At 47.2% G+C, this 22,604-nt stretch overlaps 9 protein-coding genes across 9 annotated transcripts; 4 read left to right on the top strand and 5 right to left on the bottom strand.

Annotated features, from left to right (window-relative positions):
• Positions 1–2,504: 2,504 nt before the first annotated feature.
• Positions 2,505–4,050, bottom strand: EYB26_000397 (uncharacterized protein; the record flags this gene model as incomplete). The annotated part of the gene is made up of 3 exons (XM_054259713.1): positions 2,505–2,971; positions 3,029–3,632; positions 3,697–4,050. 3 exons carry the CDS (start codon positions 4,048–4,050, stop codon positions 2,505–2,507), a joined length of 1,425 nt encoding a protein of 474 aa, XP_054115688.1.
• Positions 4,051–5,669: 1,619 nt separating this feature from the next.
• EYB26_000396 (uncharacterized protein) lies at positions 5,670–6,629 on the top strand (the record flags this gene model as incomplete). Its single annotated transcript, XM_054259712.1, has 4 exons — positions 5,670–5,794; positions 5,852–6,007; positions 6,056–6,550; positions 6,602–6,629. 4 exons carry the CDS (start codon positions 5,670–5,672, stop codon positions 6,627–6,629), a joined length of 804 nt encoding a protein of 267 aa, XP_054115687.1.
• Positions 6,630–8,178: 1,549 nt separating this feature from the next.
• On the top strand, positions 8,179–9,786 carry EYB26_000395 (uncharacterized protein; the record flags this gene model as incomplete). Its single annotated transcript, XM_054259711.1, has 2 exons — positions 8,179–8,408; positions 8,481–9,786. The coding sequence occupies 2 exons, from the start codon at positions 8,179–8,181 to the stop codon at positions 9,784–9,786; spliced, it is 1,536 nt and encodes a 511-aa protein (XP_054115686.1).
• Positions 9,787–10,431: 645 nt separating this feature from the next.
• On the top strand, positions 10,432–11,973 carry EYB26_000394 (uncharacterized protein; the record flags this gene model as incomplete). The annotated part of the gene is made up of 2 exons (XM_054259710.1): positions 10,432–10,931; positions 10,989–11,973. 2 exons carry the CDS (start codon positions 10,432–10,434, stop codon positions 11,971–11,973), a joined length of 1,485 nt encoding a protein of 494 aa, XP_054115685.1.
• Positions 11,974–12,108: 135 nt separating this feature from the next.
• EYB26_000393 (uncharacterized protein) lies at positions 12,109–13,211 on the bottom strand (the record flags this gene model as incomplete). Its single annotated transcript, XM_054259709.1, has 4 exons — positions 12,109–12,393; positions 12,464–12,820; positions 12,879–13,000; positions 13,058–13,211. 4 exons carry the CDS (start codon positions 13,209–13,211, stop codon positions 12,109–12,111), a joined length of 918 nt encoding a protein of 305 aa, XP_054115684.1.
• Positions 13,212–13,718: 507 nt separating this feature from the next.
• On the bottom strand, positions 13,719–17,719 carry EYB26_000392 (uncharacterized protein; the record flags this gene model as incomplete). Its single annotated transcript, XM_054259708.1, has 2 exons — positions 13,719–16,951; positions 17,005–17,719. The coding sequence occupies 2 exons, from the start codon at positions 17,717–17,719 to the stop codon at positions 13,719–13,721; spliced, it is 3,948 nt and encodes a 1,315-aa protein (XP_054115683.1).
• A 640-nt stretch (positions 17,720–18,359) lies between these two features.
• On the bottom strand, positions 18,360–19,317 carry EYB26_000391 (uncharacterized protein; the record flags this gene model as incomplete). Its single annotated transcript, XM_054259707.1, has 2 exons — positions 18,360–19,045; positions 19,128–19,317. 2 exons carry the CDS (start codon positions 19,315–19,317, stop codon positions 18,360–18,362), a joined length of 876 nt encoding a protein of 291 aa, XP_054115682.1.
• Positions 19,318–19,525: 208 nt separating this feature from the next.
• Positions 19,526–20,509, top strand: EYB26_000390 (uncharacterized protein; the record flags this gene model as incomplete). Its single annotated transcript, XM_054259706.1, has 1 exon — positions 19,526–20,509. The coding sequence occupies one exon, from the start codon at positions 19,526–19,528 to the stop codon at positions 20,507–20,509; it is 984 nt and encodes a 327-aa protein (XP_054115681.1).
• A 177-nt stretch (positions 20,510–20,686) lies between these two features.
• EYB26_000389 (uncharacterized protein) lies at positions 20,687–21,263 on the bottom strand (the record flags this gene model as incomplete). Its single annotated transcript, XM_054259705.1, has 3 exons — positions 20,687–20,838; positions 20,903–21,105; positions 21,172–21,263. 3 exons carry the CDS (start codon positions 21,261–21,263, stop codon positions 20,687–20,689), a joined length of 447 nt encoding a protein of 148 aa, XP_054115680.1.
• Positions 21,264–22,604: the final 1,341 nt, after the last annotated feature.

The following is a 22,604-nucleotide window of genomic DNA, read 5'->3' as shown; positions in this document are numbered from 1 at the left end:
CAAAAAGTGCCTTTTCTTGTATGATCTCAAGGGCAATTTCGACGTGCCTTAACGCAAGCGTCAAAAGAGGATAACAGATATCGTCAAGGTCGATTTATGAAATTGTATCTTCGAAGAGCTGACTGGACTGGGAAGAGGGGGACAGACCGCCCCTCCCCAGCAGGGAATTTACAGCTCAGCGAATGCCATCTTGGGCGGTTTCCTGTCGACGATATCTGGTTGGAGGGAGTTGAGGAGATGGTTTCTATTGTCGTTGGAAGGTGGTGAGTGTAGATGGTTGCAAGTTATGACGATATGTCAAGGGAAGAGAAGAAGGAAGGGAGGAAGAGAGTAGGGGAAGGAAAATAAAACAGAGAGGAGAGAAACCGGGAAAAAGAAAAGTCATCGTACAGTACGGCCGGTAATAGGTAACAGGTGGTAATACGATGGTGTTACGGGCGCTGATCGAGGCGGCGCTGCAATTGGTGCAAGGCGGGATCAATTTTTACTGCAGGAAGGTGGGGTTCCCATTCTCTAGATCTTTTTTTGGCAGGGGAGAGCCAATCAGCTGCCGCATGGACTCACCGCATATTGCACGTCCAATGGAATTGTGCCAATGGAGTCGATTGGCAATTACGACGATCCGTCTGTTTAGCCATGCTGTATGTAATAATCCGTATCAATTACTTACTACGTAGTACGAGTGACATACTCGACGGTATGTACGTATTTATATGCAATCACCCGATCTTGTGCAATCTCATGCTGAGCATTTTGATAATGCTATTGTAGAAGGGACATTGCGAGTGTAGTATCATCAAGTAGACTTAGGCCAAGAACATCACGCCAACAGATATATGATATGGTTCAGCGACTGTCTGGGTGAAGTCCTTGACCGCCGATTAGCTATCTCTACGTAATCGCATACCACCCTGGATGCGGGACTACTTCCAACCTATGATACTGAAGGAAACAGCATTAAGAAGAAGCCCCCGATGTCGAGTATATGCAGGAGGCAGTAATCCATCGGCCAGCGCACAGCCAACTAGGTACCTATACATGCATGTAGTTAAAAATGTACACATGGCAGATTCAAATAATTAATTCATAGTTTCATGCTCGAGGACGGCAAAAGACGATGTGGCGGTGTCGGAGAAAAGACGTATCCATAACAATGTTGGAGAGAACATGAAAATCCGAAACTGTCCTTGAAAAAGCCTAATATGGGAATGCGTCACCCCACCAGACTGCCCAATTTTACATCCTTGTTACAATGTATTTATTATTACATACAGACTTACAGCCCGTGCTGTGGACACTGAGCATCTTCTACCCCGTGCTCTGCAGTTTATCAATCACTCCCCTCGCATGATTTGTATCTAACTTATCATACTTATCTGTGCTATAACTAAGTCCTGATAGCCCTCGAAGTATTGAATGGCAGCCTAGCGGCTAATACAAGAAAAATACTACTGTTACCCATCTTCTTCAGCGAAATCGCAACCCTACCAGATTCCATGATGAATCATAGCAACATGTGCGACGGCCAATCATTTCATCCCTCAACCACCACAAAGCGTCCAATCGTCAAAACGACACCCAGATTTCCCAAGTGTGGATTTCTCCTGGTGCCAGATACCGGTCGCACGAAGAAAATCGATTTAATATGACTTATCGTGACTACAAGCACCTCATTATGAGCAACCTTTTCAGCCGAACTTGAAAACTACTCATAACTAGTACATGATCCTTGTAAGTTGCAATTAGGCTGCAGCGCCCACGACTGGGGTTCCACTCACTCCTAAAGAACAGGTAACATTTTCCAAAGTACGTATCGATACTCGGAGTGAGGCGCCTCCCAAGAGTAAGATTTTTCTCTTTTCTTCTTCCTTTTTTTTAAGTCCGAAACCAGTGGGCCAGCCAGGTGGCCACTTGTTCCGTGTTGACATGCGTAAATAAATAGCGGATTCCTGTGCGGAGAAAATTTACCTCAAATCTTGCCTCCGTGGAGTCCGTCACGAAAGTTTTTTGATGTTTTTTATTTTTTTTTGCGGTTGTGGGGCACTAAGCTCCTCAACGAGCCGCTAGGGTTTTTCTAGCGGACCAATCATGCGACCTAATCATCATGAATTAGGGTTCAGATATGGGTCAGTAAAAATGCAGCGAATCAGATGCGAACAGAATGCGGTTCCACTGACGTTATTGACGCTCAGGCGGGGCGGGTTTTATGGCACTAGGATTGTTTGGGGTAAGCGCTTATGTTTGTCGGTATTTTGGTCGTACGACCATGGAAGTTCGAGGCCAATATGGATGGAATTGGCTCGATGAGGATGGCGAGTGGATTATGAGCGCAGATTATGATCAAGCTGACTGAGTTGAGAAGAAATATAACAGCATGTAAAATCGACTCTAGACAGAAAAATAACGGCCAAATATACCAGAGTGTTCCGGAAACATCATAAATGGGAAATACATCATCAATTCGTCAGGCCCATTGACATCGTACCAAATATTGTGAAGAACCGTTATGTGCCGGGGTATGGTTGAATATCCCTAGTTTCTTCGCTCTTCGTTCTTTTTGAGAATGTTCGCAATAGCGAGAATCGATTCCGCCCGGCATTCCTTCCAGCGGTTGATGTGACAGGGGTAGATAGCGAAGGTGTCGCATTGCTACTCCTTGACACGGCTGTTGCTGCGACTGCCGTTGCGGCCGGTGATGCTGTTGTCTTTGTCGGGGGTGATTGTAGGTCGGTGCTAGAATCAGACGCGAGTGGTGCCTGCTCTCGCGTCTTCCGAACTTGCTCAACGCCATCCCGGACATCGGATATCGGAGCGTCTCTAGGAGCAGTCGTGCTCAATGTTTCTGTAGGCCGAATGTGCTGCTCGTACTCTTCGTTCATTTTGGCAATTTCTGCTTCGGTGACAAGCCGTTCGTTCTCTAGTCGTACTTCCTTGCCGCGCTTGTGACAGTACCAAAGGGCGAGCAATACAACTAACAAAACCAAAGCTGTCAGCACTGGACCATTCTTTGCTGGAGACACAAACTTACTGAACAAAGCCAAAGACCACAACACATTCATTCCAAGCACAGCCGGGAACCGAGCTCGAAGAAAAGTGATGATTGACCTCATCATACCTGCAATCGCAGTTGGCTTGCCAACAAGCTCCTTCAGATTCGGCGTTTTGAATCCCATCTTCTGCGCCGCAGCGGCGGCTTTACCTGCATTCTCCATGTTGACTCCACTCTTCGAAGCCCTCTCACCAGCTGCAGCTATGAGTTCGGGACCCAGCGACTCGGTAAATTTCTCAGGAAGCTGCTGGACAAGCTTCTGCAAGAACCCAGGCAGATGTCCAAATGCATCCTTGAGCTGTTTATCGCCGTTCGTCAACAGGCTTTCCAGGTCGCGGTAAGCCGTAGGTACGCCCGTCACGAGATCTTTAAATATCAGTTTGAATTTCGAAAGGAGCTGCTGCGTCTCGTCGCTGACGGAGAATGCGCGATTGTTTTCGGCGGCGAGGTTGAGACGTTCCATGATTATGGCGAGGTCTTCTTGTTCTTCTTTTTGCTCTTTGTCTGTTATTGGGACGCCGTCGCTGGCTGTTGGTTTTGTAGATATTCCTTCCGTGTAGGTCTTGGATTCCTTTCCCTTGTCCTGTTTGGCTATTGGTCAGCATCGCAACTAATAGTTACAGTATGAAACTGTTTGGGCGAAATACCTTCTTCATCCAAAGACTCCACGGTCTCCTCTTCTTAGTAGCTGTAGCTGCGACATGATTTAATTCCTCCTTTTCTTCCTTAGCCTCCGTTACCTGCTCAGGCAGCTCCCTCTCAATATCTTCCGACGGCGACATTGGCAACGGAATGTCCTGGGCACCATCCATCAATGCAATCTGCGCATCTCTACCCAAAGGATTTATTCCTTCTTCTGGCATCTTAATGTCATTGTTGCTTCCGTCGTCAGGATTTGACGTAACGCGCTGTAAAAAAGCTTCGTCTTCGTCGGTCAGGACGGGTTTGGAGCTCCATGGGCTTGCTTTCGATGCCGCGTTTGTAATGTACTGGAGAGCCATGTTTGGGTATCATAAAATTTCAACAATAAGTAAGGATATATATACTATATGGCTGAAGAATAGAAAATGAATTGAATGCAATAATAGGTATTGTTGGCAGAGATTGTCAACTTAATAAGCCTTGTTGACCAGACGATGATATCACTCCTTGCTTGGAACGCTTTGACGGCGCCGCGGGATCGCACTCGCCACATCTGCAGCCATCTGTGAGTTAACCACCAATAGCAGCAGCTTAATACGCGGGATAAAGGATAGCACAGCCACATGCCATCTATACAAATCGAGCCAATCAGAGAGGATACGAAAATCTACAGCGCCTCGAAAGATACAGCTCCCATTAGTTAGTTAATGTGAACGTAAGTAACTAGTTAAGTAATACATGCCGGTAGGCCTTTCGCTAATTTAATATATAGTTCGCCTGCACCTATGTCCACCCCTACGTTGGCAACCATTCTAAAGATTGCTTGTAGATCTAACATCCCCTCGTCTCCGGGACTGATTGTTCTTTTCGAAGTTGAGGAACGTTGTTATTGTTATGACGTGGCAGATTTGCGCTAAAGCTTCTGTTTAAACGACAGTGACCTTGGCTATCGTCGATCAATATCGTTGTCTTCATGATCTCGAGTCAGTTATGGGCGCTGAGCGGTCGACTCGGAATACCTACCCACATTCAACCGTCGATGAGATTTTGTTAAAGACGTTTCTTGTGCCTAGGAATCACACTTATTACACTTCTTGACCAATCATTTACGGCCAAAAGTCCTTCTCGTCACTGAGTGGAATAGTTCTGAATCTATGGATTTGAATATCTTTTGTTCGTTAGTCCAAGCCGTCGTGCAAATAAAGCCATTGGCTGCCCCATCTCCCCCGCTAACCAGAGCGACTCCCGTGGTACGCCCAGGTGCATGCTACGAACATACTAAAACAAAGTACCTGATAGGTACCATGCGGCGAAACTAAGCATGCTGGAGCCTATCAGCCATGCCAGCTAGCGAAGATAAACCCCTCCAATGACCTGACAGCCACAAACGATGCTGCATACACTGCCTTAATTTCGTTTCTGGTCGTCTCGTTCCTTCACAGTGACTGGCACGCTGGACGATATCATGTGATATGTATCGTCTGTGATTAAATATATCTCGAGTCTGAATGTCTTCCCGTCTTTCTCTTCTCTTCCTTCCTTCCTTCCTTCACGCTTCGGAGAGTCGACCGCTGACAACCACGCACATACTACTACTACCGTCAAGGTTGTGTATATGTGCAGAGTCTCGATCGGAAATTACGTTTTCGTGATCTTGTTTATCTTTTTCTCCTTGTTTCGATCGTTGCCCATCGGTATCGATCGATCCATTGGTGAACGAGGATTTCCAAGTCACCGCACCGGAATTTCTGACCAGGCTTCCAAGGCTCCCGCCATACTCATGCGAGTTCGTGCATGATCAATCAAGAGCGTCGTTTTTATCCTACTTTTTTTTTCGCTCTTTATACTAACTCAAACCGTCCGTTCGTTATTTTATATATATCATCTGGATTCTTTCGTTATTATTGCTCTTTTCCAACAAGCTTCTCTCGCAAGTCTACAACGTCACTCGTTAGATCTTTGACAAAACGCAAACACCATGTTCAAACGTTCTTTTACTGCAAAGAATCGAGTGGGCAAGGCTGTGAAGCCTGCCAAGAGGACCTATCGTGACAAGGCCAAGGAGAAGCTGGAGGAGTCCTTGGACAGTCCACCTGTGGGGAGGTATGCATAATCATTCTACATTCTATATAGAAAACGACTCACCTTTTTTGAAAATAGCTCCATCACAAGCCCCATCGTGACCATTGTTGTTGGCCATGAGCGGCGCCTGTTTGCTGCCCACGAGGATGTTCTTTCTCGGTCTACCTATTTCGAAGCTGTGTTGAAGGACCAGTTCCTGGAACCCAATGGAAAGAAGGTGGACCTTCCTGACGAGTAAGTATCTTGGAACCCTTAAAAGGACGTGCAGTTAATCTCTCAAAGAGAACCAGAGATATTATCCTGCATTCTCGAGTTTCTATACAAGGGTGACTATTTCCCGCGTTTGCTTCACCACAAACGCCGTCACACTTGGGAACTCGAGGATGCCCAGGACGTTTACAAAACCGGTGGCCGAGGATCCAGCATGGCTACTATGTTTCATTCCGGGGCGGATGCCGAGCTCCTGCGGGATACCGTCGTCTACTGTGCTGCAGATAAGTACGGTCTTGATGAGCTAAAGCATCTTGCTCTTAGGAAACAGGGCCTTCAGAGTGGCATCCCCGTCGATATCATTCTGAGGTCTGCCCGGTTTGCGTACGAGCATACACCGGATACCGAATCGCGACTCCGTGCGCATTATCTAGCACTGATCATTCGAAGCCGCAAAACATTCAAGAGAAGCGGGACTATGCAGATGGAGATGGAAATTGGAGGTAAATTGTTTTTTGATCTGTTTGTGGCCATGAGCAATCACATCGATGACATCGTGGAGATTGGGTAAGTATTTTGTCTGTCTTTTTCTGTCATCCATGCTCATACTTTTTATAGTAATAGCCGATCACCCAAGTTCATCTAATGATGAGATTGTCTCAACAGCCCGCAGACAGATCAAACGGTGGGATAGTGGGTGTATTTTTGAAGCAGAGAGGGTGGAATGGAACTCGACCAGACTGGCAGGATAACCAAGACTTTACTTGAGGATTCTTCTCTTGCTTCTATGCAGCGTCGCTCTTTTGTTCTTCGAGGTTGGCCGCCACTCTTATGGTTTTGAGTAAAACCATCCTTTACTACTTTGTTTTAGCACTTTACCACTCCTTGACTTTGTTTTTGCTTTTGTCGAAACCGAACAATTTGCCAGATAGTTTTTGTTTCCTTTTGATTCTCTGAGAGAATCATCCGCACGTACAAGCAGATGCACTACTGTTTTCCTATGCTTGCTTTACGCCTGTACTCTGCTTTTTGTTATCTACTGCTCATCGCGCCTTGATGTGGTAGTATCTGTACAATACTTCCCGGCTGCGAGAGCCACTGTGATATGATCATTGTGAGTTGACTATAATCAAGAAATATTCGGCCACCTCAAATATTCTACCACTCGATTTAAGAAATCTCCTGAATCATCACGCGTAGTCTCATCAATACCACTCCAAGATGCTCAATTCATCAATCTCTCCTTTCATTTTCATTTCCCCCCAATCTCTTACTACTAGATCTTTTAATATACATTAATCTAACCGCTTCATGGATATTGAGACTTACTTGATCTTACAAAAGATAAATCTTATCTCAAGTAAGTAGTTCTCACCAGTCACTTTCACGTTCTGGACTCTTTCCGGTTCATCTCTACTCCTATCCTTTTAAACGAAGGAGAAACTTAGTCCTTCGTCGTTCACTCTTTTCGTCCTTCCTCACACCATCTTCTCACTCAGCCTTCATCCATATCCTTGGGAGGCTTTCTTGCCAGATTCTTACTTCTTTTATATCCTTTACCTTACAACTCTTGATTTACAACCCACCGAGCACTGGGATACTACTCAGGCTCAGATAACCTTCTCAACTGAGTTAGTTTCTGATCTCAAGTAAATGTTTCTTATCGTTCGTCTTCGCACTCATATTTTCATCTCATAGCTTCCCATATCTCGGGAATCCCTTCTTCTTCATCTTCTCACAAACTCTCTCTTCCTTGAAGGATTCTCTTCTTACAACTTTTCCCTTTCCTACTCATGCTCACTTCAATAATCTTTACTCCTATCTTTTCTTAACTTCACCCAATCTCTTCCTTCTCAATTACAACCTTCGTTTCCCCATACCACTAGAAAGTCAATCAATATTCTAGAACTCTCTCAACCCACTTTACTAACCCTTTCTCTCAGTATCTCTACCTATCTTCCATATCCTTCTCATCTACCAAATCTCTCAACCTGCTCTAAAGTGAGTCTCCAACCAAGATAAACAAGTAAGTCTGCTTCCTCTCCTTCTTCTTTCTTCTCTTCATCACCCCCCTCTATCACTTTTCCCTTCCTCCTACTCACTGTCATATTCATTTATACAACCACCACTATCTTTTACTTCAGATTGGCTATTGAGGACCTCCTGCTTACTAACCCCCTTTCAAGACAAGAACCATGGCTCCTCGAATCACTCTCACACCTATTGACGCAGAGACCGAGCTTCAGCACGGCATGCCCTTTGTCGTCAAGTGGAGGAACCCTGCGACCAACAAATTGGACTTGTGGATTGGAATCCATGTCCCGGCGGACCTTGCAGTTGGTATTTCGAAGCTGAAGGGCACCGCTGCAGTTGCATCTGAGGAGGCCCTCAAATACGTGATCTATCTTCCCGGTCGCAATACTTTGTAAGCTACACTCCCAGATTCCCCTGTTTAAAGAAAAGATTTTGAGGTAACTGACGCTTTTATCTGGGGTAGCCGCTGGATCGATATCAAGTCTCTCTATCCGCTATCAGAGTATTCCCCAGAGGAATACGAGCAGGCTGGTCGTGAGTATGCGGGGGTTTACAAAAGACTTCATTTGACCGCACAGCAGACGGACGATATCCGCTTCTGGAGCAGAATTGCCAAAAAGGAACGCAACCACAAGGATCGTAATGACAGGGTCCCATCGATTGATTTTGCTCCAGCTGAAGCCAGCGCACAGGAATCTGAAGCCGGCATTGAACTGGAAGATGATGGGGAGGACATGAGCGAGGCTGAGGGAGATCTTGAGGGTGTAGCATCTGTTTACTCTGGTCAGGTGGATTCAATCAAACGCCCACATAGAGAAGGCTCCGTATCCACTCCCCACAAGAAAGCAAAGACAGGCGCGTCGGTTGGCCAGCACCGTCATCAACAGCAACCCGATAGCGAAGAGGTTGTCGATATTTACATCGGGAATGGAACCAACCAGAAGGTCTTTCATCTAACTCGAAACAAGATCATGAAATCGACCTTCCTGAATGATTGTGTTCAGGGCAAACCCCCATACATCATGCATCCATACCTTCAACAGATGACTCCAGCAGAGTTCAAGCCTGTTCATGCCTTGCTTTCTGGCGATGCTGGTCTGGACTCAGATCTCGTTTCTGTTTGCGGAGACGGTGGTGACAATGACGAGCGGAAAGAAATCATAGGAGATGTCAATAAAGTGGGCAAGAATTGGATGCTGAAGGATATCCATTCCATCGAGGACTTGAAGGCCCTCATTCTCGGACTTGAATCTACCTACGCTCAGGCTTTCTTGTTCGGTCTTGCTGAGATGGCCGACAATGTCCTTACCAAGGTCCAAGTAGCATGGAACCTCTACGGTCGAGTTGAGCATCTATCTCTTTTCCTCAATTTCATTGAGAATGTCATGCCAAATATCATTCCTCAGGTTTCCGCACGCGGAGGTGCTCCCGATGCATATCATGGTGGCCAGTCCTCCTATGGCCTTGGTACAAAGCATTCGTGGATCATCAAATACCTTGCCGAAACCTTTGTCCTTTATACCACCGAGGACCCCCAGCGTTTCTGGTGTCTTGTGGATAAGTACCCTAGCTTGCGGGCTGCGATTTTCAAGCATCGGGCTGCCCTCGACGATGCGAAACTCCTCGTTCTCGAGAATGAGTTCAGGCAGCGGGAGCCACTAGCTGAGGCTAGTTTCGCCACCCCAGTAACAATGGAGGGTAGCGTTGAACAGGAGGCAACTACGAAGGAAGAAGGGGCAGAACAGATGGCAGATGCAGGTACTGAGTGATCTTGGGAAGGGACTCCAGATCTATTTCGGATTTCAAATTTCTATCAAGTTTTACCCTTTATCTATTATGGTATTCGCTTAATTCCAAATTGCCAGTCAAAACAGTTATTACAATTGATCTCCACTCATTTACCAGAGAATTGCATTTCCATATTGTCTCCTCGTACAATCGTAGGGTAGACCGGCGTGTTTCCCACCCCAATCAAGTCTTCTGAGATGCGTCAATATTCGACTCTTAATCCTTCCAATAATGTAGATTTTAAGTTAGCTATTAAGCTCTCGTATAACTCTGGAGCCAAGTAAGCAAGCAACTGTTCCTTCAACAGTCAATCCCAGATATTTTACTAATATTTCCGTGAATATGGCTATGTTAGGGCTCTGTGCAAATAGCCCTAACCCTAAGTGCCGTCCGTAAACGTCGTATTGCGTATGATACCATATGATTGGCTCTTGGGCTTACCGGCCGGATGAACCGAGGCTCATCCTTTCCCTCATTTAACTTCCCAACTTTCACCCCTGGAAACGCCAGCTTTGAAACCTTCTATTAATTTGCCTTTTTTGCTCTCGTACTTTTGATATTGAGAGTACTCCCTCTCTGATATTGATCTGCATTGTTTGATTTTCAGTAGCAAATTTGTCTCCAAAATGTCAACTCTAAACAACTCAATAGCCTTGCTCAAGGCATTGCTGGCGCGCATCCCTTTAATCCTCAAAACCCTAGTTTACCACGGCCTACAAGCCACTCCAGCATCAAAAAAGCAAGACCTGCGCACCGAAATGACCGTGGCCATCATCCGCTCATTTCTGGATATGTCAGTCTCCGTCGGCGCACAGCAGCGCAGATCCCTGACTGACCCTGGAATCAAAGGGCCCATGTGGGTGTCCAAAGTGACGTTGCCGGCACCAGAAGATGCTGTTGCGGATGCTGTTTTTCATGCAGTCAAGTCATTGTCGGAAGGCGATGAGTATCAGACGCTTCAGCTGCCGCCTGTGAAACCGGTGGAGGTCGAGTGGACAGGGTATCGCAGCGGAGTCGACAAGAATGCGCCGCTGCCGGATATCTCTGAGCAGGAGAAATATGAAGCGCTGAAGGCCGAGACAAAATCCGATTTGGTTATATTCTATATTCATGGTGGGGCTTTATAGTAAGTTACACTATTCGTTATTGAGCTAGTCTCTAGCCGATACTGACTGCTTCTTAGTCTCATGGACCCTTGTACCCATAGAGTACCCGTGGCACATATCTGTAAACTCACAGGAGCGAGAGCGTTAAATGTTCGATATCGCTTAGCTCCTCAACATCCATTCCCGTCAGCTTTGGTGGACCTTCTTACCGCTTACTTGACACTTATTCATCCTCCGGAGGGCTCATACCATGAACCTGTTCCTGCAGACAAGATTGTTCTAGCCGGAGATTCAGCGGGAGGTAATCTCAGTCTAGCACTATTGCAGACTCTCCTCACACTAAAGCGGACTTCATCAACGGTGCAATTCCATGGCCGTGAAGTCCCCATCGACCTCCCAGCCGGCGTATCAGTAATCTCTCCATGGTGCGATATCACACGCTCTATGCCCTCGGTTCACGAAAACGCGATATATGATTATCTGTCGCCACCACCTCGCGAACCCTCAGAAACGATGTATCATCCTACGACAAATACTCCCGATAGCATTTGGCCCAGTAACCCTCCCCGCAGCGATTTGTATTGCAATGCGCGGTTAGTTGCGCATCCTCTGGTGTCGCCTCTTGCTTGTCCCAAGGAACTTTGGGAGAGCGCCCCTCCGATATACGTTACTACCGGTGAGGAGGGTCTTACAGATGAGGATTTAATAACGGCACGCAAAATTCATCATGCTGGTGTGCCGGTTATGGGGGAGCAATATGAAGGGATGCCCCATGTCTTTGGTTTTATATTGATTGGTACACCAGTTGGGAAGCTATTCTTTCAAGGCTGGGCTCAATTCCTTCGGGATGTTGTAGCAGGGTCTCTGCAATCGGCGCGCGGGGACATTGGGAAAGTCATATACCATCATGCTGGGTGGCATTCTACAAAGGTGATATCATTGGATGACGTCCATAAGTTCAGTGATGCGGATGTGGAGAAGATACTTCGAGACAGCAGGGATCATAGGGCGGAGTGGGAGAAGAAGCTTACTGAGGAATGGCAAGCTAAGGCAAGGCTATGAATTGGCTGCAACTATCTGTCTTTGTCGAGTGTCAAAGACTCCAAAGCTTTTTTGATTATTTAAGTCTGAATGACCTCAAAAGTCCAGAAACAAGCCGACATCGGTACCCATCGAAAACCACAGACTGTGCCGCCTTTAGAGGCATTCGGAACGTTTGAAGTGCTCCAGCAATGCAGTCTGGTTTAGACGTTCCACGCGCAACTTCGACACTTTCGGGTCACTAGAAGTCGCAACATCCGATTCCCCCGCCGACATCAAGGTCTCATAATGTTCACGACACGCCTCGCCAGAATACAAGGCCAGAGGTTCACGCTTCTGGATGAAGTTGGATACCAGTGCCCACTTGCGCTGTCGAAGGGCCAAACACTCCTTGTTGATTTGTCGGGTCGCATATACCACTGCCTCCGGTAGAAGTTTCTCCTGTTGAAAGTGTTAGTTCGACAACATGAATTGAAAAGCATCCCGACAATTAGCTGAATAGTCAACTCACCTCGGCTTCGAGCCAGACAGTTGTACCGTCCTTGAGACGCTGGTCGGTCTCTGCCATGATGAAACGACGCATACGAGCAAAGCGCGTGCCGATTGTCTTTTGATTGTAACCGATGCGATTTTCAGCCGCGAACTTTTCATGGATGGCGCGCTCAGACCACTTGGCGAGTTTGAGATAGTAGATCAACTTATCATCTTCATCCATGTCTTCAAGACCACATAGCTTTTTGCCCTTGCCTTCGACAGGTCGAGGACCAACGACAATGCGATCCGGATCGGTCGGGCTCTGTGGTGCCGAGGTGGTTGTAGGCTTACCGACCACCTTGTCGTCGGTCTTCGCGAGCATGGCATTGAAAATCTGCAGGGTTCATCAGTGTCTCTAGATCTCGGACGGAATATCAGAAATGTGTACTCACTCTCTCAATCTCCTCCTCGTCATCATCGTCTTCCCCATCACCCAAGTCTTCATCGGCGCCCTTTTCAATGTCATAGGGGAGACCGTCCATAGTAGGAATAATAGCCGATGGCAATGCCCATTCTTGAACTTGTTAGCTATTTGCTTGTGAAAACATTAATTAGTGAATTCACATCATACCTCCTGCGTAGAGATCTGGGTTGAGTGGTTCATGCCCGAAATAAGGTGGCATAAATCTTGGTTCCTTGAGGGGCCGAACAATCATGTCATCTGTGATTTTGACACGCTTGTTGAGGTCGAGGACTCGGTCCTTGCGAGGGTGTTTGGATGCCATTGTGGTAGTCGATGTTGGATTTATACAAATTTGTTTCAGGGAGTGGAGAGTAGTTGAGATAAATAGAGGGTAAGAGGAGTTGGGAATGGAAGTTGGAGAGTGAGTGCAGAGTGATAGATTTGGGGTTGGGGATGAAGAAGGAAAGAGTATCCAGACTTATTTCGAGAGAGCAAGGTAAATACATTTAAATACATTTATAGAAGAGTGGCATATCTCAATTGAATTTGAGATCCAACGCAGACACATATTCATATCTAGGCAAGAACTCAAAGCCATGCAAACAAAATGTATACATATTGTCACCTCATTTCGAGTGCGTATATTTCCGCTTCAGCCTTTTCTTATTTCGAGCATAGAAGATATTGGGGATAATGAACAGAAAGCTGAAAGTAGTCCAAATCCATGCCTAATCAACCTTGCCAAAAAAATAATTCCACATATCGAGTGGCGCGTACTATAGTCGACTATATCCATGGTTCATTTATCGAAAGACGCTCTATTTAGCTTTTACTCACGGAATCTAGACAGAAGTCTCCTCACACGCTCCCAAAATCCACGGCTTCGAACACCTTTCACGATTACATACGCCAGAAATCGGTACACAATCACCGAAATGGCCAGCCACAGAACATTTAACCCAGGATTTGTGTTCAGATTATACAGGTCCAGGACCTGTATTCCGCTGGTGATGGGGCACTGTCCATTCGGCAAACGCTCGGCATCCGTGCATGTAAACAACTGATTACGCATTGAATATGGCGCCAGATTCGCAACGGCATATTTGATCGGAGATAGATGATTGAAGCCCTGAAGAACCTTGTTGAGATTCAAAGACATGATGCCGCCCATAATCGTTGATATGGATAAGATGACTGAAGTAACGTTGACGGAGAATCCGACGTGGTCGAATAACGTGCAAAATACGATACCGAGGGACTCCCCAGCGTTGATAATGGCGAAGCAATTGAATGCAGCAACGAAGAACATCAGCACGCTGCGCTCCATATTGACTGCGTACGCCGCTATGACGCCGAAGAGTATAGAGGCAAGTATCTCAAAGGGCAGTTCTAACACTGTGTAGGACAGAATAAACGTTTCCGCAGAATAGCAATGATCTGCCTCTTCGCGATAGTAGACGTCTCGTTCAGGGGGATAGACGGCGATGTTTTGCAGCATGCCGATAAAGTACAACGCTGCAAATTCCTGAACAAAGCCCATTCGAGTTTGAACAGCTGTATAATCGTTTTTCATCGGGGCGAAAAACAGCGCCATAATGATGGCAATGCCAATAACCTGTGAGGTTCGCGCCATGATCAAATCGGGTTGACGGAAGAAGTTGATCGTTGACCGATGGAGGACCAAAGGGAAAGTTACGCGCAAGGGATGCATTTTTTTCTTAAGGCTACCCAGCTCAGCAGGCGTGGCAATCTGAGATGTTTGCCTGGTAACAACGGTTTCATTGCTCTGCCATGCGGTGATCAGGTGTTGAACCCTCTTTCGAGTGATTGCCTCGCGATCTTCTTGCTGTAGGTCAACAGTGATAAGATCTAAAGCAAAATCTGCCGGGTTTGTCTGCGGTGGGCAGTCGTACCCAAAAGAGCCAAAATAGGGGATCATGTTATCTCCACTGCCTGAGTAGACGGGACGCCCTCCGCGAGCCAGAAGTAGCAGATTCGAGAAATGCGGGAAAATATCTGACCTTGATTGATGGATTGTCATGATGAGTGTTCGGCCCTCTGCAGCTAAGCTGTTTAATACCTCCATGATCGACGTGGCAGTGAATGCATCCAATCCAGATGTAGGCTCGTCAAGAAGCAAGATCTTAGGGTCTGTCAGAATTTGTATTGCAATGGTAACCCTTCGTTTCTCTCCGCCACTGATGCCCTTAATCAAATCGCTACCAATGAGATTGTCCGCGCAGTCCTTCAGACCCATTTTCATGAGAATATCCTCGGCTCTTCGATTCTTTTCCTCCTTTGACATCCACCTCGGAAGCCGCAAGCCAGCTGCAAAACGTAAACTTTCGCGAACGGTAAGCGAGGGCATAAGTGCATCGTCGTCTTGTGTGACGAAAGAAGTAACGGAGCGAATCACACTTTCACTTGGAATAGCGCCGTCATAAGACATGGTGCCACTGAGTTTGTACTTCGTACCCATCGACCCATGAAGTCTTCGAGCAATAGAATTCAACAACGATGTCTTGCCACTGCCGGACGGCCCCATGATCACATTCAACTGGCCAGCTTGAAACTCGGTGGTGATTGATTGCAAGATAGAAATCGTGCGAGACGGTCTCCAAAAATAATCCTTCTTCTTGATCTCGAGCGTATATTTGTCGAGTGATATTACAACGCGCCGAACACCCTCTGTAGAACGTGGGACTACCGCCACCTCCTTTCCAGTTTGCGCTTCGCCATCGGATTTACGGGCTTGCGCAATACCCATAGCAAATCTGTTGTATTGGAGCAGGAGGCCTGCCAGGAAGTAAAACCCAATCACGTATGCTACCAAAATCACGCATGGTCGCCAGATCCAATTGGGCGGCAACCCTAAGCTTTCAATGATGTATACGCCCGTGTACTGCTTACATGCCGGATCCAGGGGGTCATTTGAGAAAGGGCAGTCATAAAGCTGACCATAGGGAGGACTACTTATACCCATGAACTCATTGTAGCATAGAGCACCAAACGCATAGAAGGTATAGGCAGTCCACTTCAGCCATCTTGTATAGATTGGAATCTGATTTGACTGCACAAAATATCCACACGCAAATGATTGCAAGGTGAAAGAAAGGTTGGCAACCAGGCCTGCGCCGGAGAAACTGCGCGCGATGCCGACGCCAACAGCTGCGAATGATACTGCGATATAGTGCACCAGGATTGAGAGGGTCAAGAAGATGAAAAAAGCGGCAACGTCCAGACGGTATCCTACCATGAAGTAAAAAATAATGCTAAACAATATGGGTGCCGGGAGGTCTTCAAGGAGCAATCGCGCAGCTCGTCTGCTGAGAAGGAACCCGGGTACCGTGACGACACCTTCATTTCGCTCCCGGTCAAAGAGCCGTATGTCGATAGTCAGTCGGAATGTTTCATACGTCAAGACTAGGTAGCCATTGAGGCTGCTGGCCGTGTATAAACTTCCTTCACGAGAGCGGATCCCAGCTTGACTCTTGTCCAGTTGCAAGAAAATCCAGCCCGTGATGACTGCCATGCCAACTGCTTCAAAGAGAGTGCCTGCTACGCCGAGGGGGTCACGAAGTGTTGTTTTGAAGGTTCGCGATGTAAGCACGCTGAATTCTCGACTAAAAGGCACCGTTCTGGCCGGTTCGATATCCGTACCATTCTGTGTAGTCGGATGAGTCTTCTGTGAAGCAGCCTCCTCGACTCCATGATCAGCGTACTTCTTTTCCTTCGTTCGCCATGACTCTCGAAGGAAGTTCACCCGAGCTAGCGAAGCAGCTTCTAGCTCCGATGAACGGTTGTCAATAGCAGCCAGATCAATCAAAAACTCGGCCGGATTGACAAAGGTCGGCATTGTATATCCAAGTTCAGAAAAATAAGGCAGAGATCCTGATACCGGACCACTGTACAAAGGTGAGCCTCGGGACAGCAGAATAACATTGTCGAAAAGACTCCAAATTTCTGAGCGCGGCGCATGGATTGAGACAACGATAGTACGACCTTTGCTTGCAAGGCCTTTCAAGGTCCTGATAATCTGATATGCACTTGTGGCGTCAAGACCTGCATATGCTCCTTTAGCTACAATCCAATAACTTGATATACTTGGTACGCACCCGTTGTAGGCTCGTCGCAAAACAATACAGATGGGTTGGCCAGCATCTGTACGCCAATACTAGTCCGTCTCTTCTCGCCTCCACTGCACCCCTTATGAGCACTATTTCCAATCCTAGTATCTGCGCACTCTTTCAAGCCCAACTCCAAAATGACCTGCTCAACGATCGCTTTTCGTTCTGCATGTGTGATGGGCGGCGGAAGACGCAAGTCGGCAGCATACTGTAAAGTTTCCCTCACCGTTAGGGTTGGGATAAGCACATCCTGCTGCATCACATAGGAGCTACGCGTATGCGCAATGTTGCTGTCGCCATTGAAAGTTGTTGAACCGATGATCTTCAGACGGTTAGATTCCATCCTCCCGGACATTACATTGAGCAAGGATGTTTTGCCAGAACCACTACTTCCAATGATGGCGGTTAGGCTACCAGATGGCATATGCGCGCCAACATCATCAAGTATAGTTTTGTAGGATGCATCGTCGACCTTGGATTTCGGTCGCGACAACCGTTTCCATGCTTGTGTCGCAGAGACCTGCCATATTGAGGCTGTCGTGTCGATTTGTACCGTCAAACCATCGACTCGAACATCAACTGGACTCACTGCATGAAACGAGAGCGCGGTTGGTACAGGAAGCTCCTGGTCTAAGATCCCCGGGTTTGGTGTCTGGGCACCATTACTCTCCTCCACAATTTCGAGCTCTTTCTTCGAATCCATCACAACAGAGGCGATGCGAGACAAGAGTCCACATCAATTCATGGTAACATCACGTCCTCAATTTCGCAGGGCCTTTTTTTCTTCTTTTTTTTTTTTTTTTTGAGTTTGGTGTAAAGTCGACAGATAATAGTAAGACATTTTACGAAACGGCCTTTGTTGCCATTGTTGGTGACAGGGGGCCTCGCTAGCCGACATCATGACCCGATAGCTATTATGGTACGTAGCATTGGCAAGGGCCAGGCTAATATGAATCCTGAAATCTGATTAGTGCGTTAAGTCATGGATTCAATATTGGCCTCAAAACACCCGCTTTATACGAGCGATACGGTGCTTTCCGCCACGTGACGGCACAAGTAATAACATTGGGCTAGCATTCATGTCGGACCACGAGTCAGTACAAGTGGCTAACGGAAGTAAGTTTCATAGAAGCAATATCTAAAACGATGCTCAGTACCTAGTACGCTACAGACCACAAACAAAATTGAGTTGAAAGGGGCTCCAAGAAGTAAGGGCTCAAGAAAAGCGGAGTGGAAATGGGATGAGATGATTCTGCTTGACAATATTCATCTTGAATGTTGATTGCAAATCAATCTGGTTATACGGATTTTGCTGTCTTGCAAATAATATCTACAATAGAAGACTATTTCGGCTGGCCCTCTGGACTCGGTAGAGCGATCTTTGGAGCAGGTAGTCTGGCCTGCTTATCGAGTGCCTGTTTATAGACAGGCTCTTCTTCTTCCTTCAACCCATACCCCGTTGGATCCCTCCGTATCAGGAAACTCTGTACACGATGTTCTCGAGACTTCAACTCGTCCGTCTGCTGTCGCCGCTTAGCGAGAAGCCGCGCGGACTTTGCATTCATCTCCTGAACCCGCTGGTCAAGACCCAATTGAGTCTGCGTAATCCATGACGCCTGAGCAAAGCCTCCAAACAACACCAATAAAAGTATAAATGATATAAACGTCCCATGCGACACCATCTGTACTTGCTTGGGTTTGTTTCGGTTATGAAATCTTTCCCAATCTTCCCATGTTGCGTTGTTGAAGATTGAGGAGTCATTATCCGCTGCATACGCATAGTTTTTGGCACCTAGTTTCGACTCTGGATGATCTGGGTGACTGTGCCATCCGGTCCCATCGCGGTCGTAAGCCGCTCGTTTTTCGGGATTGGAGAGTATCTCGTGGGCGGCTACTATAAGTCTGTACCGTTGAAGTCGGACCTTGTCGGAGACTTTTTCTGGATTCCTTCGATCTTCATTCTGTAGATCCGGGTGATATATCTTCACGAGTTCGTAATACCGTCGCTTCGAGTACGGAGCTGTCGGCTCTTGACGAAGAATGTCGTACGGCGTGAACGACGGAACTGTTGGCCATGGATATTCTCCACTAATGAAGTGGTCGCTACGTACCGATGCATAATGCCGGCTGTGGATATATTCGTATGGGCTGCCCCTCCATGGCAATGATAATTGGAGGTAATGCGCACGCGATCTCGGACAATTGAAGGTTGGAATGCTGCCGTAGCCAAAGACTGTCTGCTTCCACGACATGATCACATTTCAAGAACATATAAAGGGCAGGCGATGTAACACTGCCCATTATGATCCTACTAGTGAATTCAATCGAAGTTGAGGTTATTCATAATAGAAGAAGTGTCAGATCGGCAATCTGACCTTTCGACGCCGACTCGGTTGTGGCCACATCACGTGCCGTGTGGGTCGATTTCACGATGAAGCAAAGCTTGGACTTTGTTTGTAATTTGTATGACCATTAACTATGGCTCTATGAGAGCCTCATCAAACACAAAATGTCGCCAGATACAGAGGACAGAGATCACCGACGAAAATACTCTCGCTCGCGTTCCCCTGTTGCAAGCAGCAGTCGAAGGAAACATGAACGGAGCCAGGAAAGATCGAGGGATTATGACAAGGAACATACACGCCGACGACGATCTCCAGATCGATCTCGAGAACGGCATTCAGACCGACGAGATGATCACCGAAGGAGGCGAAGAGAAGATTCCGTGAGCAGAAGAGACAGCGATAGACCCCGGAGTCGGGAGAAGAGAGATCGCGATACTCGGAGACGGCGTCACGATTCGGCCGAGCCTGACGAACATTCCTCACGACGCGATAGACGCCAAAGGTCGCGTTCAAATGAAGTTGCAAGACGTCGACGATCTGGAGACAGACGCGACCGTAGTAGTCGCTCTCCAGGAGCGCCAGTCCGGTCGCGAGGTCCATTACCATCTCAGAATGACGCATTCGAATCAACAGAAGTTACCAAGACGGGCTCGCCAGCACCAGTCAAAGAGAAACCGAATTTCGCGAATACCGGTAGACTTGCCGCAGAAAGCAACACCATCGCCGTCAACGGTAGCTCAGTGGTTCTCAAATATCATGAACCAGCCGAAGCACGTAAACCGCCGGCAAAGGACGACTGGCGACTATATGTCTTCAAAGGAGAAGACTTGTTGGAAATGGTGCCGCTGGGCGAACGTAGCTGTTGGTTGATAGGACGAGAGAAACTGGTTGTAGATTTCCCAATCGAACATCCAAGTTGTTCTAAGCAGCATGCAGCTATTCAATTCCGCTACGTGGAAAAGAAGAACGAGTTTGGAGACAAGACAGGGCGTGTTCGGCCGTATCTAATTGATTTGGAGAGCTCTAACGGGTCTATGGTCAATGGGGATGCTGTTCCGGGTGGACGATATATTGAGCTACGAGACAAGGATGTTTTGAAGTTTGGACACAGCACTAGGGAATATGTGCTAATGCTGTCACAATCTTGAACGGGCACCCTCCACGCCTATGACTACAATAGCGAAGATGGATGATAATCAATATCGAATCCGCTATCAATGCAACTAAATTATGGTTTGCATACAATCAATGAACAGGAGTCATGAAATCAAGCCGGGCCAGGTCTGAACGAAACCTTTGGCATGCTGGATGACTTATTGTCTGCTTCAGAGCTCCTCAGCTGAACCCTTGGCCTTACCTCCTAGACCTCCTAGCTCATGGGCCTTGTCCTTGGCTTTGCCCGCCACTTCGTTGGCGTTTCCTTGTGCTTCCTTGCTCTTCACCCCCATGGTCTGTTGTGCTTTGTGTGTTAAGGTTTCTGGAGGAGTCAGCGTCAGCAAACGAAAGTGAAATAGCCATTCCAGAGGGTACAGTTGGCATACCTCCAGTCTCGATACCCTTGACGGCAACCTTGGACACAGTTCGATCAGCCTTCTTGAGGACATCCTTGGTGGCTTCGACGGTGCCTTTCTGGGTGGCCAGTGTCGTAGAGAATGATCGAGATGCTTGGAAGGAAGCGCCGGTCATGAGAGGCCGGGCTGGGACAACGCGAGTTACAAATGCCATGGTATGTGTGTGTTTGAAGCTAGGTCCCCACATCTGTCAGTTCAATCCATCTCCAATGAAATCATATGGCTTGCTCTCGACGTACATCTGGCGGTGTTGTGTGTTTATGCAGTTTACGGTGTGTGGCTTAGGTGTAAAGGGTCGGATGCAGGGGCGAGCTTTGAAGATTATATACATATATATATATATATACTATCGCCGCTCGCGGGTTTCTTCCCATGAGGACTATTTACGTCATTTGGCACAAGCAAGTAGATAAGTTGTCTGGGTTGGATGAAGGCATCAAGGCATTCAAGCTCCCCAAACGGGTTAGCGCGGTCAGTTGTGTCAGGCTTACGAGTCTTAGTTATGTAACTGCGCAGTTAACTAACTAGTTTATGGCACTTACGTCGTTCCTCGGTCATTGGCGGTTGAGGCCGTAAACATTGGATGGCTCAGCGTTGGGTCTGCGGCCTATCGTGATTGGTCCATCAATATATGTAGAAAAACCGGACAGGTCTCTTGCGGGATCAGAGTTATTAGGGTTACCCATAGTATGAATTCTATCTGTCAGGCGATACTGAGGATGTCTGAATTAGGTTGATTATGGAAACGCCCTGGCGAATCTGCAAAGTATAAATCTGTTCCGTGGACGCCTCGCTCAGTCTGTTGCCGGTTTGATGATACCCTTGAGTCAACTACAGTATCAGATATATCCTTGGAACAAGCCAGGCACATCCGCGGCTAGATCGAGTCGTACAAGTACCACCACAAGCTCGAAAAATGACACCAAAACAACGATGAAACAAATCAGGTCCGGTGCATGACTCGCTCGCCTATTAGTCATTCTGCTGCTGACAAGTTAAGTTAGTTAGTTAGTTACCTAGCTAGTTAGTTAGCTAACTATAGTTAAGTTATTCAGTCAAACAGAAACAAGCTCGGAAAACCAGAGTGATCGCCTTTTAGGTGCGTCACCTGATTCTGGAGAAATTAACATCACCCTGGTTGGATCTGGAATCTTTACGCTCATGTGGCCTCTGCCGACTTATCATATTCGACTGAATCATACTCGGGTCACTCGGTTACATTTTCTCCCAGCCGGGGTGATGTTAATCTGAGTATCTTTTAGTGCCGTGATGTGCTGTGATTAGAGTTGAGGTGTTTGGCGAGGCTGTGGGGATAGGGGTCCCGCTAGTTACCGGTAGGTCTTACTCTGTACTGTACCGGTAGTAGGTATGTATGCCTTACTTAGATCAGAACCCCCCCATAGCCCCTCCAGGCACCGAAATATCAGAGTACATTTGATACAGCACGAAGCGAATAGGAACTGACTCCTGATGATATTCCTCTCACCTTTAGCGAGAAGGCGTGCTTCTCCAATCGCAACCAGGTATGCTCTAGTATCCCGGATGCTCCTCAGTCCTACCGGTATTAAATGCCCTCTGTAACACGGGCGCGCGCATAAGAGCAGGAGCTAATCGGCAGCGCGGGTGATGGCTGTTCACGGGGTTGGCCCCAAGTCAGATGCGCTAGTGACTC

Source organism: Talaromyces marneffei, chromosome 1, assembly GCF_009556855.1.
Source record: "Talaromyces marneffei chromosome 1, complete sequence".
Classification (NCBI taxonomy): domain Eukaryota; kingdom Fungi; phylum Ascomycota; class Eurotiomycetes; order Eurotiales; family Trichocomaceae; genus Talaromyces; species Talaromyces marneffei.
Note: the sequence above shows the minus strand (reverse complement) of the source record. Positions and strands in the feature narration are given on the sequence as shown.